A 17,598-nucleotide genomic window follows, 5' to 3' on the forward strand; every position below is an offset into this window, starting at 1 on the left:
TGATGGCCCTTCAGCAAACAGCAAATACAAATGAGGATATTACGAGAAATTAAAGATCATATTCTCACGTGTGCCTCAGACTGTAGGCAACACGTGTGGAAAAAATAACTAAAATATGTTGGTCAATGAGTAAACACAAGACAGGAAGACAGAAATGTTTGCAATTTTTGTTACCATCATCTTGGTCACAATTACATGCAAACACAACCTGAAAGCACGTAGACACTTGTACTTTCCGTAATTTCATACTTTTTCATGTGTCTGGATGGTAAATGGTAAATGGCCTGCATTTGTATAGCGCTTTTTCTCTAACTACATATAGCCTCAGGGAAAACATCAGGTAATAAGACTCTGCTCCAGTGTTTAAAAGTCAGAACTGTGTGCTTTTTGTGCTATTACAGATTTTCAGGTAATTCTTATTTTTCTGTTTTCTTGTGTGAAGACATTATCTGAAAGTACAGTGGAAATAACCAAACCAGTTCTCTGCTTACACCACAGGTTGTACATTTAGATTCAGTGTTTGGCCTTGGAACATCATACTGCATAAATTTGCATATAACATATAACACTTCGATGTAGTTTGATGAAGCCATTGAAAGAATTAAGCCAAACAAGTGTTGTATTGTTGCGGTCACTATGTCACAGCGACACATCAGATAATTCAGGTAAGATATTTTAATTAGTTTGGAACTTTAAAGAACAAGAGTGTGTCAGTGTCCCGTGTTTTAAAAAGTTTATTTTTTAAAACATGGTTACAGATGCAAACATCATTAGTTTAATTTTGTGTGGGGAACATGTCTTATTCCAAGAAATGGAAAAAGAGAAAATGTGGACTGAATTTTATCATCTGTGAGGCCGTGTAATGGGGGAAAAATGTACAAATTAGAGCAAATGAGGAAGAAAAAAAACCTCCCAACTTAGAGGTCTACAGTCCCAGGAAAAACTACATAGCCCCCATAATTTAGCAACTTGTTGAACTACTATTGGCAGCAATATCCTGAAGTGATTTTTTTCTGTATGACTTGTCTAGTCTTTCGCATTGTTACAGAGAAATTTTCCCATCACAGCCCTTTAGTCAAGTTGCGGTCTCGTCTTTGACTGGGTTGCTTTAAAAGCTTTAGCTTTCAGAAAATGGCTATGGGCAGCTTACATTTGTCTCTAGAATGCTTAAGTATACAAAGGAGTATGTGGTCGATTCATTGACAGGTGCAGGGGCTGCAAAATAATCCCAAATCAACACCTCTGCTCTCTCACCTCTCTGCACTGTGCTTGAGAGTTGATATGAGATGTTTTTGCTGACATGCTGTGTCAGATTTTCACCAAATGTGGCGTATGGCCATTCTTGTTCATTGTTTTTTGTTTTTAGCATTTAACTCACTGACTGAGGTCTCTAGAGTTGGAGAGTTGGAGTTCTTGGATCTTTTGCAATTTTCCACTCTTGGGAAAACTGTGGGATTTCTTTAACACACATCTGAATGCTGAAGACCAGCAAGCTCATAAAACCTCTGCTTTTGTACAGATGCTTACTTTCATTTAATCAGTTCATCTAGTTCATATCAGTACCTGGCTGCTTCTTACCCTCTAATTCCTATAGAAGCAGTAAGTGTGTACTTAGTTTTTCAGGACTGTATTCATCTGAAAACTTTATTTTTTCTTGTATTTAAGTCACATGTCACATCTGTTAAACCATAGCAAGAGTACTAAAAGTCAGTATTAGTCCATTCAGTACTGATATAAAAAGGCGAGCATTATAAAATATCTACTCCATGAAATACAATTGACCTTTTTTTTCACCCCCCAGACAGGAGAGTTTTCTGCTCGTTTCCTTCTTAAACTCCCCGTGGACTTCAGCAACATCCCCATCTATCTCCTTAAGGTAATTAATTCTGAAGGATATTGTTTAATGGCTTTCTTCACTCTTGTCTCCATTGTCTCCTCTGTTCTTTTCATGGTCTTGCTATGCATGCACCTTATATTTTACAATTGAGCTCCTTTTATTGCTGTGAGTGACTGAAATGTGTTTTTAGACTGTTGCCTCACCTTTTATCTGATAACGCTGAGAGTGAAGGTTAATAACATCAATTTCATAAGGATTGTCATTTTTAATTTTGATGATAACACACAGATTAAAGAAGGTGGTCTTAAGAATTGTTTAGCAGGTGAATTAAACAACATATTTGTGTCAGAAATTACTCTACAGCTCAAAGTTGATGGCATCCAGAGTATGTCTCAGCTTCTTAAATTTGAGATTTTTGCGGATGGTAACAAGATGCCTAGAAACAGCAGATGGACCTTACAGGCTTTGTAGGCAGTGCACAAGGTGTTGTCCAGGACGGATATCGGTCTACCTCTGCAGCACTTCTGGGCAGTCATCATAATTATGTTTATATGTTAGGCTAGAGAATTTTATGTGTGCAGGAATCAGTCGTAAAATATGAAATACCCACAATCTTGCACTGAAATTCAAGCCCTGCATACACAGACTCAAGGTTACTGCATGTGCCTCCTTCAGGTGTCATGAGTATCCATTTGTTTAGGTGTGTGCGCATGTGTTTTGAGTACTGATAAAAGCTGGATTTATTTAAATGAACTCCAGTGCAGCTCTGCATGTGTGTGCGTGCACGCAGACTTCAGTCTTGGGGGCTGCGAGTTGACTAATCAGCCAGCCGTCACTGTCGATCTGCTCTGAGCCGCGTGGTGTCTGCAGGCAGCTTAGCTCTCTCTCGCTCTCTCTCGCTCTCTCTCTTATTGCCTTTACCCCTCTCTCACTCTCCCTCATCTTAGTTCTCTTTTCACTCTGTCCCCTGATTTTGAACCGCCTGCCGGCTGAGGAGGCTGAGGCTCTCTGGCCTTTTTCAGCCCGGCCTCTGTTTGTGTGATTGGAAACATAAGGGAAACAACAACCATCATCATCCTTTGTCATCCCCCCCATGTCTGTCAGACCTGAAGCCCTGAGACTGGTCTCATCCAAAGTCATATTTCACATTACCAGTGATGGTGGATTTTTTTTTTTTTGGTCCCAGACGTCTTGAGGCAGGAAAGCTTCTAGGTTCAGCTCTTGAGAGAGCACTGTTGGTGACATTTTTTTAGCAACATGCTTCCTGTCATTTACAGAAGCTGGGCACACACTGACACCTTTCACCAGTGGGTGGTGGTAGCTCTGTAGCAGAGAAACAATATTGTCAAAGAACTCTCTTTCATATTTACATATATTATTATAGACCAAATCTTGGATGTAGATGAGTATTCCTGTCACCCTCATCTTATCATTTTCTCTTCTCTACATGTGAGAGCACACACACACACAGACAGACACACACACTCTGTATAATGCTGTATTTGGCAGCTAGGGTATACATAGCATCACCGAGGGAGCACTTGAAGACTAAGGAAGAGTATCGACTCGCAGAGAGGAAAGTAATGAACATCAGCCCACACCTTGTCCACCTACGCATTAAAAAAGAGGAACGGGATTATGCAGCGTATAGGCTGGACTCTAAGAACATCAGTGTACTGTACGCCAAATAGATGACCTGAATTTTCAGTTTGGCAGTTGTTGTGCGATTAGTTCAAGTTGATTGCTTTTTGTGCAATGCACGTTCATGCACTTGATGTAATTCTGTGCTTTTACAGAGGAGACAGACATGGCCTATGTATTCCTCACAAGAAGAAGCATTGGAATCACAAATTAGTTAAACTGAACTTCACCCATGCTCTTTTTTTCCACTGGATAACTCTTTGTTTACATCATTCTGTGTGTAAATATAGTACACTAACACAACGTTTCCAGCTATCCTCGGCTTGTGGGTCGCTGACTGTGATTGCATGCATGCATTTTTTTTCATGATTGAATATTTTGGAGTAAACGGTTTATATTGTGTGTGATTTAATGGATTCATTTGTTTACATGTGCAGATGCTCTGAATAACTTCACGAGAAAAAAACGTGATAGTTAACTCTGCGGAAGTCAGCGTTTCTTTCATGTTTGTGTGAAGCTTCCAGACTTCCAGCTCGTCTACAGCATCTGAGAGTCTAGGGTATATTGTGTGTCTGAGTGTCGTTATCGTGGCACCAAAGCAGACTTGGACATGGCAAAGCTACCAGTACTTGATACATGTTTCATTACAGTGAACTGGCTGACCTCCCCTAAGTTAGCTGTTACTAATATTTTACACTTATTGCTTTGTGCCATTACATGATTCACTGATGGTTAAAATCAGTAATGTTTGAACCAAGATATAATTTAGTGTTACGGATTTCACTGACTTCTGTAATAATTTGATACGTTGTACTTCTGTATATGTTTTTCAGCTGTTAGTCTGCTAGCTGTAACTTATCTATACTGTATGTATCTCGTTAGCTGATTCAAAAATGCCTAGGTCACCATATCAGTTCTTGGAGTTGGGGTGAATTAGCTGAGCTTAGACACTCAATACTTCCATGTATCAAAGACCGTATTTTCTACCTGCTGGGAAAGATGGCTTCTTTAGGTAAAGCAGGCTTTCTTATTGCTAGTACTAACTAACATTAGCTTATTTGCTAATGGTTCATTCACCCTAATGTAAAAATAACTAGGAAAAATTTGGTTGCTTGGTGATTGCATTTTGGTTTTATAATATCCATAGGGAGATTGCAAGTAATTTTGGTGACCAGTTGATAAATCTAGTCTGGATCCTTTTGAATCTGCAGTTTCTCACTAGATATTGTACTCCAGTGTCTCACCGTTACCTGAAGCAACCTTTTCTCATCAGCTCTGCCCCTTGCATTATTTTATCGCGGGGCCGTTTTCATCTGAACACCCACTAAGCCTTCAAGATGAATTCCAACCTGTCTAATAGAAAGCCTTTACAAAAAAAAGTCGGCACTTCAGAAGTCAAAAAGGTGACGCTTTCCAGACAGAATACACGCCATCAGCCAGGTGCTGTAGGTAGAGGTAAGACTGTTGACCCTGATTTGAATCAACCTCCCCGTCAAATCCGTGGATGTCCTTGCTTGAGGAGAGACGGTTTGGCAGTGAAGTGGAAATCTGTTCAGACATAGGCTAGTGTGCACTACTAGTGGATGCTGAGATGTTGCTGGTGGGCACAGAGCTGTGGAGGACGACTGTTACCTGCAGCAATGCATCCGCGTGGTCTGAGCTCACCACAGTGGACATGTTTACCTTCCTGCATGGGCTGCCCACCCTCAGGGAGGGGGGAGAAATGCTACTTTATTTATTTCATTCTTTTAAAGGGGGCAGCCCGTCATAGTCAAAACGAAAGGAGTGGGAAGGACGCTGAGCGCTGAGATGAAGGGGAGTGAAATGCACACAGATGGATGTTGGCAGTTTTCTCCCCCTTTAAAGGCCACGGAGTCCTCTTGGGCACCGTTTTAGTGTCTCATCCTTTGATCGTACCTTGACCTCTTGCTTGTCACCCATTTGAAGCTGCTTTTACTCATCCCCTCTCATTTAGTGCTAGCCTCTGACCTCGAACTGCACAGCACGTTTATGCATGTTGGTTAGGTTTCACAACATGGGTGGTGTCAACGTTTATTTTTCAACCATGAATATTTTCCTTTAAAGGCTTTGAGTTTTTCTTTAAATGAGCTACCTTTTGCTCCCGACCGTCCTCTGTCCACGCTGTTTATATGCAGGGGTAGCTTGCTTCTAAATATCCACGCTGATCAGTGTGGAGTGAGCCCCATTCGTGACTGAACCTGCCATTATCGCTTCACTTGAGTTTTGTTTCCCGCACAAGCACTGACCCGTCTCACCAGCTCCAAACTGACTGTGGTCTGCGTGTTGGATGTGTGGTTAGCATTGATCTAATAGGTTGTCTCAGGTTACCCAAGCCTAGTGAGCTAACTGGTATCTGCTCTGTTGTGTAGCTTTGTGTGCATTGAAAAATGAAAGCTTCACTGAGCAATTTCTCCTCCTCAGCCACAATCTCTGCCATTTCAATCAGTGTCAAGGACAGATGACTTACTCAAGTTTTGGTACGTCTAGTTTACTTTAGTTATATTATATTCAGTAATAGCTTTATTTATTTAGTCAGTGTTTCATTTGTTTGGGTTAACATTTTAATTTTTTAAACTGATGTAGTTGTCAGAAAAAACTAAATTAGACAGTTTCCTAGAATTGTTTGCCCTAATTATGAACGGATTTACTGTTACTAAAACCTTTAATGCACACTTATCAAATATTTTAAGTATTTTTTAAACCAGGATTGTGTTAAAATTAACACACAAAAAAACTAAAGACACACCCTGTATTAAAAAAATAACTAAATTCCCAAATATAAATTATTTTAGACAGTTTTATGTATGAAATGTTCCTGTTGGATAAAACAAAGTAACACCAGCTAGATTTACCAGTTTGTTTGTTTTTCACATTAGTTTAAACTCTACCTGTTTTAAATATATAAGTGCTCAGTGCTATGTAAAATGTAATAGTTTCCGCTGTTATTGCCATAGACAGTTTGTTACTGTAAAATCTGGGTCTGTGTGTCGTCCTGCATGTACCCCGAATTCAGTTTCTTGTATATCTTGAACTGTAATGAGCAAGATTTCAGCATTGTTGCAGTTGCCCTGCATTTCCTGCATTTTATAGTTATTTTATAGTTACAGGCATTCTGCTTGTAGCGTTTTAACAAGCACTCTAAAGGTGACCCCTGGTTAGACTATTTGCTATGGAATTTCACTCTGTCTCAAATTACTTACTTCCCTAGTTGCTCTATCAGCTCTATTCTTTCTCATGTAATAATACATTTTTTCCTAGACTTTTATTTAAAAAGAACTCTTTCTGCAACCAGAGGAGTCTCCCCCTGCTGGCCTTTAAAAAAATGGCAGATTTTAAAGCGCTTTCCCGTTAGCTTCACTTTTAAGAGCAAGCAGCTGCATCCATCTTACTTATACTGCCTGTATAAACATCCGCAACAACCAGTCTAAACCCAGCAAAATGAAAATAATTGTTATAACAATTCTAAAATAAGACTTTTCAGTGTTTGGGGAAAGAGAAAAAACCCAAAAACAATATTTTGCAGTAAAATGTACAAAAGATTTCTATTATTGCAAAATTCTCTGTGGTTTTACAGCAATGTGTAAATCTCTGCATTGTTTTCCAAAACATGCTAATTAGTAATTAGAAATTAATCAATAATGTATGTTTTGCAGAATGTTACCTTCCTTATTTAAGGCCAGATTTATCAGATTTTTATTTATACGACTTAATTTTTTTCCCCCTCCATTCCCAGCCTCCCCAATGTAAACCGTAGGCCCCCACCACCACCACCACCACTTTGCTTCTAGCCAAAATGACCAGAGGGTGGGTTGTATTGAGCCTCGAGTATCCCTCTATCCTCGTTTTTGTCTGTGCAAGCTGTGCACTCTTCAACAAGAGCGCTTGCATCTAATTATTTGTACTCTAATTATTTTTGGTCCTACATCCTCACACTCCTGCTCTCTCTCTCTCTCACACACACACACACACACACACACACACACACACACACACACACACACACACACACACTTTAACCTTCGAAGCTCCACAGGCAGCAACTGACAGGGGAGGGTCAGGGTGAAGCAGAGCCGTGGGCCCTCGTTCTGTCTTCTAATTTGTTGTTCCAGCATCATTGACTTGATTATTTTTGTAATTCCTTTTCATTTCCCAACATGTTTTTTTTTTTTAAAGATCAGCTCAACAAAGGCAGGATTTGTGAAAGAATACAAACTTAAGTCATGGTTTGCAGCTACTTTGCAGAATTTTGTACACGGTGTAGTCCAAAAAAGTTGGGATGCTGCATAACATGTGAATAAAAACAGAATGCAAATCTCATAAAACCATATTGTATATACGTCTTCATGCATTCTCAATCATCCAGGAAAGTAAATCTCCAAAAGTTGATTCTGTTCATCTGGACGTAGCGTTTTGTGGGAGAAACGTTTCGTTACTCATCCAGGTGCTCCAGCCGACCCAGGAGAGAAGGACAACCGCTGCCCAAGCGAAAACCTGTAGTGATCCCATATGTGTCAGGAGTATCGGAGCAGTGAGACGCATTTTTTCTAAACACCGGGTCTCTGTGGCTTTTAAACCCCAAAACACGCTGCGCCAAAAATTGGTCCACCCCAAGGATCGGGTCCCCCGACACAAACAGAGTAACATAGTGGACACTGTTAAGTGCCAGGAGGATTGCCAGGATTTATACAGTGGGGAAACCAAACAACCTCTGGCGAAGTGGATGGCACAACACAGAAGAGCTACCTGGTCAGGTCAGGACTCTGCAGTCTATTTACACCTACAGGCCAGTGGACACTCTTTCAAGGATGAGGATGTGCACATCCTGGACAGGGAGGAATGCTGGTTTGAGCGCGGAGTCAAGGAGGCCATTTACGTGAAAAGGGAAAGACCATCTCTGAATCGGGGAGGGGGCCTAAGGGTACATCTTTCGCCATCTTACAATGCTGTGATTGCAGCCATTCCCCAACTCTCTGTGAATGTTACTCATGGCCATTGATCAGTGGTCTTTGATCAGTGGGTTTTGGTCAGTGGTTGTTGATCAATGGTCATGAGAATTTGCATAATTAAGATTAAGGACCTGACCTCCCAGCCCTTTGTTCCTCAGTGGGCTGGTTTCAGTTATTATTCAAATGTACTGTTTATAAGATTGGGGAAACCTGCAGTCAGCTGAGACTGAAACAGTCACTTGGATGAGTGATGAAACGTTTCTCCCACAAAACGCTACGTCCAGATGAACAGAATCAACTTTTGGACATATTGTATTTACAATAAAGCATGGAAAAGATCAAATGTATAGATCAAATAGGTCAAGTCTAATCTGTTAAAAGAAATGTTTATATATATATTTTGCGATTCAGAATATTTGAGAAATGTAAAACCTGATAGTAACTAAATGCATGCTGCAACTCCTGTGACAGGTCTGTGCAGTGCAAACACAAACTAATGTACCGCTAATGTTGATCTGCACAAGGATAATGCCTCCATGAAAGAAAAGCAAAGCTTGCTTTCAGTGCTAATCCAAGTGTTCTTGCATTGTAGACATTTTCATGTCTTTTTTATAGCCGGTCTCAGGCTTCTCTTTCCTGTGTTTCAGAAAAAGTGATCGTTGTTCACTATTTATCTGCTCCAAGACCCGCATGATCAGCTCAGTCTGACTCGTGATGGCGCAGTGCAGACGTGCAGTATAACAGCAAACAACGATGTCAAACACTACCTAAAGGGATTCAACGCAGACTATAAATCACGTTTAATGGTCCTCCTAAAATGTGCTCCCGAGGGCTGTCTAACAATGGTGCTAACTTTCACCTCGGCAGCAGGAGGGTGAGAGTATGCCGACGGAGCCGAGGACAGATTGAGGCTATTGCTTGGGTTCAAAGCGGAGTGAGGGGCAAGCATGTGACAATGTGTCTGTTGTGTAAAGGACTCTTTGCGAAAGAGAAAAGAAAATCCAAAAATACAAGTCTGCATTCAAGAAAGGTGCACACTTTAGATGAGGAAAAGGCATTAGGCAAACACGCTAATGCAAGATCCAACTAGCAGAAAGAAGGAGACACAGGGGAACACGACACAAGTCATGCTAATGAGGGCAAACTAAAAAAGGACGGAAAGATTGTTAGAAAAGTGACATTTAAATAATATTTGATTATTGAGGAATGTTACCAATGCTGCAGAATGGCTCCTAAATATCATATTTTTCTCAATCAAATTGTCTACAGTTTTGTGTGTTTACATCCTTTTTCTCGCTCTCTCTTTCCTAACATAAAAACAGTAAATTGAATAAAAGCATGTGGAGGGGCACAGGGTCATCTCTTTGGGAGTTGAGCACAGACTAGATGAGGTTACTGATCATTAAACCCATCTTACCAGGGACTATCTCCGGCCCCTGCTTGCCTCCGGGGAGCCAAAGGAGTAGCATCAGAGAGCCAAAGCCACCAACCAACAACCCCATAGTGGATCATTTAAGAGACCCTCAGCTAATGGAGACAGAGACAGCTGCAGGACACTGTTAATGATTCGTCCACATAGAAACTTAAAGAAGTCCAGTCGCTTTCTTTCCAAGCACTTTACACTTTTTAGTGTGTACTCCCCTGTAGATAAAATCTCCTTCTGTTGAGCTAAACATTGAGTGACTTTGAGCTAAAATTTCAGATGCAGTTTAAATGGGGCTACGCTTCAATTATAATGCAAGACAAGTGAGGGATTTGTAGTAAAAATTGTTGCAAATAATTCATTGTTTTTAAACCGGATTATCTTGTTTTCCCAATTGTTGACACCCATAAACAGATTGAAATTAAGATCGGATTAATTGCCGTGGCAAATTCTGCCATGAACACCCTTAAATTAAATATATGCTAGTGTTCGACGTTTATGCATCCAAATTTTTCCCAGCAGCCAACTTGGGCATGATCAGCTACTTTATTTCATTAAGGAAAATCTGGTACGGAGGGATGCAGGAGTTTCCTTTCAGCACAATCCAAGGTTATATGTGATGAAAGTTGTCTTGCAGTTGTCTTGTGACTTTAGTTATTTTATTTTGAAATATATCTGAGCTGAACAGATACCCTGGAGACACTGTAGTGTTTCTTTTAAATATTAAATATAGCTTTTTTTTTTAATGCCCTTGTTATTTACATTGCTGAAACGCTCTAAGGTATAGAGCAGTGCTAGTTAAATGTCATTTGAATCATTAACCTCCACTCAAAGCTGTTGCCTCTTTTTTTTCTGCATAATTTGGGTTTTGACTCCACAACCAAAAGCAGAACAATATCTGTATGACCTATAGCTTATAGCATGCTGAAGAGTTTTCCTTCTGCTGTGGCATTAAATGGGTTGTGAAGGGATCAAACCGGAAGCATTACTGAAAGCACGAGGTCAGCCTTTGATTAATTCATGGGGCTGATTAAGTGGGTGTTATTTATTCAAAACAATTGATTTTTACCAACCCACTCGTCTTGTCCTCTCTGTATTTCTTTATTGACAAAGTGAGGTTTTAAAATAGATCAAGAATGTTAATAGCAGTCAGTCATTTCCAGGAAATGAACTCATTTACATCATACAATGGAGCCATTATCAGAGCATTTATCGGCAGAGCTGAATAATAGCGTTGATTGATGTTTGTCATTTAATTTTTATTCGGTTTACAGAAAGCCAATTATGAATGGAAATCAAATTGAAAAACATTTTTATTTTTACCTGCAAGATTCACAAACACACTGGTTGAACTTGAATTTGTGCATTGAAATTGATCGTTTTATTTTACGGTGTTGAAAATGTGCAGCACTATCAGTCATGTGGAGAAGAAATAAAAGCAATTCTCTCCCTCTCAGTGTGTGCATGTGCAGGTATTGTTAGCACACAGCATTGTTTTTTCAAGTCATTAAAAGGGACCTTTTCTTTTCTCTTCCATCTCCCTATTTCAACTAAAGCAGCTTTCCTTTTTCACAGTTCAAAGTTATCCTTATTTATCTTTTTACTGGACTTTCTTTCTTCTTTTCTTTCTTTTTCTCCTCCTTCCTACTCTTCCTATTCTCCTCCTCATCCTTCATCTCTTTCTCCTTATGCTCCTTTTCCTGCTACTCTCTCCCCACGTGGTTTAAACAGGTTGCATCACTGATCAGGATTTCTTTTTCAGGAAAGACCTGCATGTAAAATTATAAGGAGTGCTGATGCTAAGGGTGTACTCTAAATCAGAGAACACACAGAACAGAGAAGGCCAGCAGAGAATGAGATACAGAGTGAAGTCATTTAGAGCAGTGTCTTTGTAAAAAGAAGTATAAAAAAATACATTTGTTCAAAATTCTTCTTTTCTTTGACCATATTCACGTTGTTTTCCATTATGTATTATTTTAGGTGTCACAGCTGTCAGTCAAAGGTCATCTCCTCTCCGTGATGGGCAATTCCCCTGATCTCTGACATGTTGTCTTCCCAGATAGACATCAAAGGACAGTTGAGGATTTAAACTGAACATGCTTTCCAGTCAGATTTTTACATGAATGTAAAGGTGCCATAACTAAATGTATGATTCTGTAAGTTCTAGAAGTAAATTGTGGGAAGCTCAAAAAAAGAAAAAACTTTGCATTTTTCCTGCACTACTATTACAGAGGGGGGAGAAAGGAACAAAAAATAAACCAGTTTACCCCCACATCACTTCCTCAGAAAGTCCAGATTAACAGAGCTGGAGACTGACACAAAGCCCCTTACTGTGACCGCCTACACTGCTGAAACACCACTGGCGATGGAGCACCTTTTGAGGATGCCAGAACGCCATTCATGATTGGTTTTTGTTTTTGTCCAGTTTCTCACTTTTTTTTTCCTCTCCTGGTGGACAAAATGGAGATCAGCCTGCAGCGGCTGCAGCGGTTACCTTACCTCCCCAGTTGCCACATAATTGCCACTCCTTTCCCAACCCCTCATGAGGTTTTTGTTGTTGCGGTTTTGTGTTCGGGTCACGTCCCCCTACGCGCGGCAGTTGAGCTTTTGGAGAAGTCGTGGCTGAAGATGGTCCGGTGCGTCACATGATGAGTCTTTCACAATTCTTTGCAGAAACCTGGAAAACAACTTGCGTACACCCATGCACACAACACTTTCAGAAACATGTGCACTTGTGAACATGTGAACAAAGCACCTGTTATTTTATCCGGCTGAGGTGTGTGTGGTGCTGGCCGGCTAAAAATACCAGAATATGGTAACACTTGTATCAGGGGAACAAAGAATACAAAACATTTTAATTTCAGAAACTGTTTTCTGGGTCAGTATAATGCCACTTGTTGATGACATAGTTGTTGAGGATAGTGAACAGCTTATCTCTGTCTACATTTGGATATTTTCTTATAAAGTTTGTATTTAAAATTATTCTTTCATCATAGGAAAACAAGTTTTAGCTCTGAGTAATGTAAAGCAGGGTTAGGGGCTTATCAGTGTAATGTCAGCTCTAAACCTTTTCAGTGTGATGACCGTGATTCTCTTCTTAATGGGATAAATTGCCACTGTAACTTGTAACTGCATACCTAACTTCTCTAGGCAAGTTACGTTGAAGATATCAACATATATCAAATATGACATATCAGTTTTCTGGGGAAAAAAAGGCTTTAACATTTCTAAAAGATCCCTTGAATCTTTGTGTGTTGATAGTAAGAAAGAGCAAAGTCTTTCTTTCCCTGATAAGCATCATGAGGAAACACAGATTCTTAGGAGAATCTTTATTCCTGTTAGCTTCAAGCAATTTTATGTTTGTTAAGCCTTATTATAGATATTCTTCTAAGCCTTGACCTTGTGGGTCAGCCTGCCTTACTCGTTGCTTACTCTCACACGTGCAACACCACTGGGGTTGCAGCTGAAAGAATATGGTTATAAACTGCCTACACGCTTTTTGCTGATGTTTTGGCCTCACCGCAAGCGAAATCAAAGAGGTTGTAATAATTACCTTTTTTTAAATTTACCAAAGCATTTTTTTTAAAAATCGAACAGACAAAAATACTGGGAAAATACAGAGATTTCTGTTGAAGACTTAGCTATAGTATATACAGACTTATGCGCATAATCTGCCTGTAGATGTCTTATATTTGCACTTTTTAACCCACAGCTCTAATTATATAGTTAAAAAATAGATAATACAGCTTTATCCTTAGTATGCACTCCTGGCAGTGAATATTATATTCAATTAAGCTCACTCTAATCTAACTCATGAAAAGCCAACTTTTGGCCTTTTTGTATGTTCATAAGTGGTAATAATATAATAATTACATAAATTCATACTTTTTTCCTTGACTTTATTCTAAAGGTTGTTTGTATTTGGAGGAAGACTAGACAACTAGTAAACTTTACTGTTTATGTGTGGTATATTGGATAACAATTCATATTATTCATTAAGTTACGACCAGCGTACTTACTGCACCTGGCCACTGTTTCATCTGCTGTGTCATGACCTGAGCGCGGAAATGACTACCTCTTGCTCTCTATCTCCTTTATCTGCTGCTGTGTGGTTTTTACCACAGTTTCACATCAGGCCAGAATAGTTGTTTTCATTTAATCATTGAATAGATTTCTTTCTTTTTTTCTCCATTATCCAGCTTAAAAAAACTGCAGTGACACCATTTCTTGTCATCACATGACAAAAGGCAAAAACAGTAACATCAAAATATTACCTAATGGTCGCCTTCCCCTCCATTATCTGTTTGTCTGCCCAGTCTCAGCTGATCTAGAAAGGCCTGTGCGTGACTGTTGAGCATTTGGTACCAAAGCAAGTGGTTGTAATTTGTGGCCTTGCCGTGCCCTTGCACAGTAAACACTGACTAAGAGCTCAGGAATCTTAAGAGCTATAAAATAATTGCAGGTTACTCCCATAATGTTCAGAGAGTGCTGCTCTTGTGTCTCAACTCTGCCTCTTCAGTCTCATCTCTTTTTTTGTTCAACCTCTGCCAGTGGTACAAAAAAGTAGTGCTTTCCTGCTGAACCTGTATTCTTGGGTGCTCATTACAGTGATAACCCAGTGGGGCAAAGAAAATTATTTGTCCTGAAATAGATATAATATGAAATAGATGGAAGATGGATATAATAATATTAAATTATTATTTTTGTTTGGAATGCTTAAAGAATAAATGTTGCACACACATGTGCAAAAAAAAAAACACCAAACTTTTTTTAATAGCTACATGAATACTTGTATCATTCAAGAAGATTTAAATCGGGTTTGGACTCCTCTTACTTGTAATTGCTTGTGGTGAGGCTTGAAGCCAAGATGCCTTTTTCCAGAGACAGTTTGCTATCTGTGCTGTCATCATCTTTGTCCTAAGCAGGCTATGTGTATTTATTCATTAATGATTTTTTTTCAGTGCACATTTATCACTTCCAGTGCTGGAATTACATAGCCACTTTTCAGCTGTGCCTTGAGTAAAATGAGGGTAAACCAAAGCATATCCAGATGCATTCATTTTATTTTCAGCATGTTTTTTGAAAGCGCTGTTGCTGAGTGATGGCGTATTCGTATAGCACTGAGACATGGCATTTACTGGGAAAGCAAGTTGCCCAAAAGACATTGTCAAGTAATTGCCAGTTTGGGCTTCACTAATGTAGTGTACGACTGAAATCTGAAAAGGCCAGCCAATGCTTCCATGCAGATGAACAATTATGTGGCTTTTAAACGACAGGATGTATTATAGCTTGGTATGCGCTCCAAGATGAATTTAAATGTCAGGCATAAAAGGTGTAAAATAGAAGTGCAAAAAGTGTTTAGATACAGATTTTTTTTTTATTCTCTGTGTATTAGTTAATATTCATCTTATAACTGATTTGAAACAACCTAGTGGAAATATACATCTAATGGGGAAAAAAAGAGCAGTGACAGTTTATATTACGAAATAATAGCAAGTGAGGGTAAAACCTGCTCCTTGATGGGTCTGAGTCCAAAGTTAAGCCAGGAAATGCACACTGCTCTCCTGACTGTGCTGACACAGCAAACTGAAACTCCACTGTTGCAAGAAGCTGGATGCCGTTGCAAAAGAGGAGGTTACAGTGGGCTGGTAGGTGGTGGATTATTTTTGAGTGTAAGTGTTACATCAGCAGACCGTGGCCTCCCTGACACTAATAAAAAGATGCACATAATTGGTAATGTTGGCTGTCATATGTATATTCATAAAAATATGTAACCTGTTGACAAAAACATTAGTTTCCATTATTATGTAGCTAAACAGTTACAGGCTTTTACTTTTGTATTTAAATACATTTAGCTTTCCATACCTTCCCACTCCTATGTAGTGATGTCATGCTGGAACAACATGAATAGAGCTGCATATTATTAAATCTTTTGGTCTAGTGGGCTGCTTGGCTTGGTGGAAACTAATGAATAGAAAATTGCAGGTTTAATAACAAATATCTTTGAACTAAAGGAAAAATGATTATGAAGCAACCTGCAAGGTTTATCAAAGTACTTTTAAACTGGCACCAGTGGGATATCATTTAGGGGCAATACTGTTATTGCTTTTTGTATTTAAATGTTAGGAAGCATATTTGAACACCAGAAATACAACTAAAAGACAAGATCTGTAGACTCCCATTTTGAAAATGCCTAAAATTCTACCAGAAATAAACATGTTTATATCCGGCCACAAAGAGAAAAAGTCAATTTGGGGCTTTGTGCATAGTTTCTCTCTTAATAGCAACTCTAACTCATCCATCTGGACGTTGAAGTGGGGGGCATGGCCGCTTTGATTGACAGATGTCCCAACATGGCGAGCTGTAGCTGCTAGCTGTCTGCTAGGCTTCACCTCCACTCTGCAGTGTCCATTCACTGACACTTAACTTGAGCGCTCTCCCTCTCTCTCTCTATGCTGTTGGTGCTTTGGAACATTTTTGTCCAATTTTCCAATATTCTGGTTTGCTGTGTAGTATAGACCTACCAAGAAATGTGCTTCAGTTTTGATGAGTGATTGTGGTATTTTCTTACTCTGTTACTTAGGAGTAATTACTTGGTATGTCATATAGTCTATGGATTGAGCTAACTAGCAGACATGTTGAGTAAAGTCAGCAACCTGGTCAATACTGAACCACATGAGCCTTAGCTGGATAGATGTTGTTTCTACATAAATAGAAGTCTAGCCAGAATATCTCCTACAAAATAACAAATATATATGGAATTGATTGTAGTGAAGAAATTAAATCGTAGCTTGTTTGTTCCATGGGGACCTTAGGATGTGTATGCCCCTGATGTCAGAATTATGAAAGTTGCAATGTGAGTGTTTGAATTAGAAGAAGTCATAATTTCAAGTCACTCATGCAGTATACTTTTATTTCTTGCTAGAAAGTCTAAGAAGGACATTCAGAAAAGGTTCGAGAAGTACCTCGAGCTGATCAAGATGCTATCATGATCACTACTTTTATCTTTTGTTTATAGTGTCATTTGTAAGTTAAAGTGGCATGAATGTGAGAGTGCATTTTCATTTTTCGAGTAAGTTTGGTAAATGGACTCAACTGAGCAGTGATTTCAGATGATCGTTGGCTATAAAAGGTGTACACACCCCTGTTAAAATGCAGGTTTTTGTGATGTTAAGCAATGAGATCACAATAAATCATTTGAATGCTACTCCCAGCTTTAATCTCACCTATAACCTGCACAATTCAATTGAAAAATAAACAAATCTGTGGAAAAAATATAAAAAGCATACAATAAGCTGGTTGCATAAGTGTGCACACCCTTAAACTAATACTTTATCAAGCACCTTTTAAATTTAATCACAGCATTCTTCTTGGGTACACACACACCATCAATTAAAGTTCAGCTATCCAAGTAGGATTTTCCTGACGTTTACTCAGTTGCCTGTTACAGCAAAAGCTATTGTTTGCAGAGCGCTTACAAAGCATCAAAAGACTCTCATTGTTAAAAGGTATCAGTCAGGAGAAAGGTGTTTTTAAAAAAAAAAAAAATTCCACAGCATTCAAGATATCATGTAACATGGTGAAAACCCCCACCCCCAAATTGACAAAAAGACTAGACGGGAACTGGTCCGGACAGCTGCCAAGAGACCTATAGCAACACTGGAGAACCTGCAGGAATTTCTGGCAGCTACTCGTTGTGTACTACATGTTGTGACTCCCATATTCTCCAT

General features: G+C 39.3%; 1 protein-coding gene across 1 annotated transcript in view; it reads left to right on the forward strand.

Moving 5' to 3' along the window:
* babam2 (BRISC and BRCA1 A complex member 2) overlaps positions 1-17,598 on the forward strand; it is a 118,441-nt gene that overhangs the window by 40,990 nt on the left and 59,853 nt on the right. The window contains exon 6 of the mRNA XM_004559253.3: positions 1,802-1,876. Within this exon, the coding sequence (XP_004559310.1) occupies positions 1,802-1,876 (75 nt within the window). The remainder of the gene's footprint in view (positions 1-1,801; positions 1,877-17,598) is intronic.

Source organism: Maylandia zebra, linkage group LG19, assembly GCF_041146795.1.
Source record: "Maylandia zebra isolate NMK-2024a linkage group LG19, Mzebra_GT3a, whole genome shotgun sequence".
NCBI classification, from domain to species: Eukaryota; Metazoa; Chordata; class Actinopteri; order Cichliformes; family Cichlidae; genus Maylandia; species Maylandia zebra.